The 616-nt window shown below is 47.7% G+C and overlaps 1 protein-coding gene across 1 annotated transcript; it reads left to right on the forward strand.

Moving 5' to 3' along the window:
* Positions 1–6: 6 nt before the first annotated feature.
* On the forward strand, positions 7–598 carry LOC105460730 (ankyrin repeat and death domain-containing protein 1A-like; the record flags this gene model as incomplete). The annotated part of the gene is made up of 3 exons (XM_011707227.1): positions 7–56; positions 131–328; positions 401–598. Coding segments are annotated over 3 exons (446 nt in total), but the record flags the coding sequence as incomplete, so codon positions are not given.
* Between the last annotated feature and the right edge of the window lie 18 nt (positions 599–616).

Genomic DNA, 616 nt, shown 5'->3' on the forward strand with positions numbered 1-616 from the left:
TCTTTGCATTTAGTCGATGAGGACGGAGACACACCCTTGCATTACGCGGCATACGGGTACGTTAAAAGTCGTTTCTTGGATCTGCCGTAACGTCAAACTAACATCGGTAACCTCTTGTTTAATTAAACAGCAATCAGCCGGAGATAATAAATTTACTGTTATCGCGAGGCGCAGTCGTCGATGTCATCAACAATGTCAGATGTAGTGCTCTGCACATAGCCGCGCTGAAAGGTCAGCGCGATCTTTGCACTCTGCTTTTGGACGCCGGTGCTTTTAGGCATTTGGTCGATCGAAACAGATTCACGCCCTTGCATTACGCGGCATACGGGTACGTTGGAAGTCGTTGCTAAATCTGCCTAAACGTCAAACTAACATCGGTATCTTTTTTTTGTTTAAACAGCAATCAGCCGGAAATAGTGGATCTATTGTTATCGCGAGGCGCATTCGTCGATGTCGTCAACAACGTCAGATGTAGTTCTCTGCATGTGGCCGCGAAGAACGGTTATCGCGATGTCTGCACCCTCCTTCTGAACGCTGGTGCTTCTTTGCAATTGGTCGATAAGGACGGAGACACACCCTTACATTGCGCGGCATACGGGTACGTTGGAAGTCGTTT

Source organism: Wasmannia auropunctata, unplaced genomic scaffold (genome assembly GCF_000956235.1).
Source record: "Wasmannia auropunctata unplaced genomic scaffold, wasmannia.A_1.0 LD316612.1, whole genome shotgun sequence".
Lineage (NCBI taxonomy): Eukaryota > Metazoa > Arthropoda > Insecta > Hymenoptera > Formicidae > Wasmannia > Wasmannia auropunctata.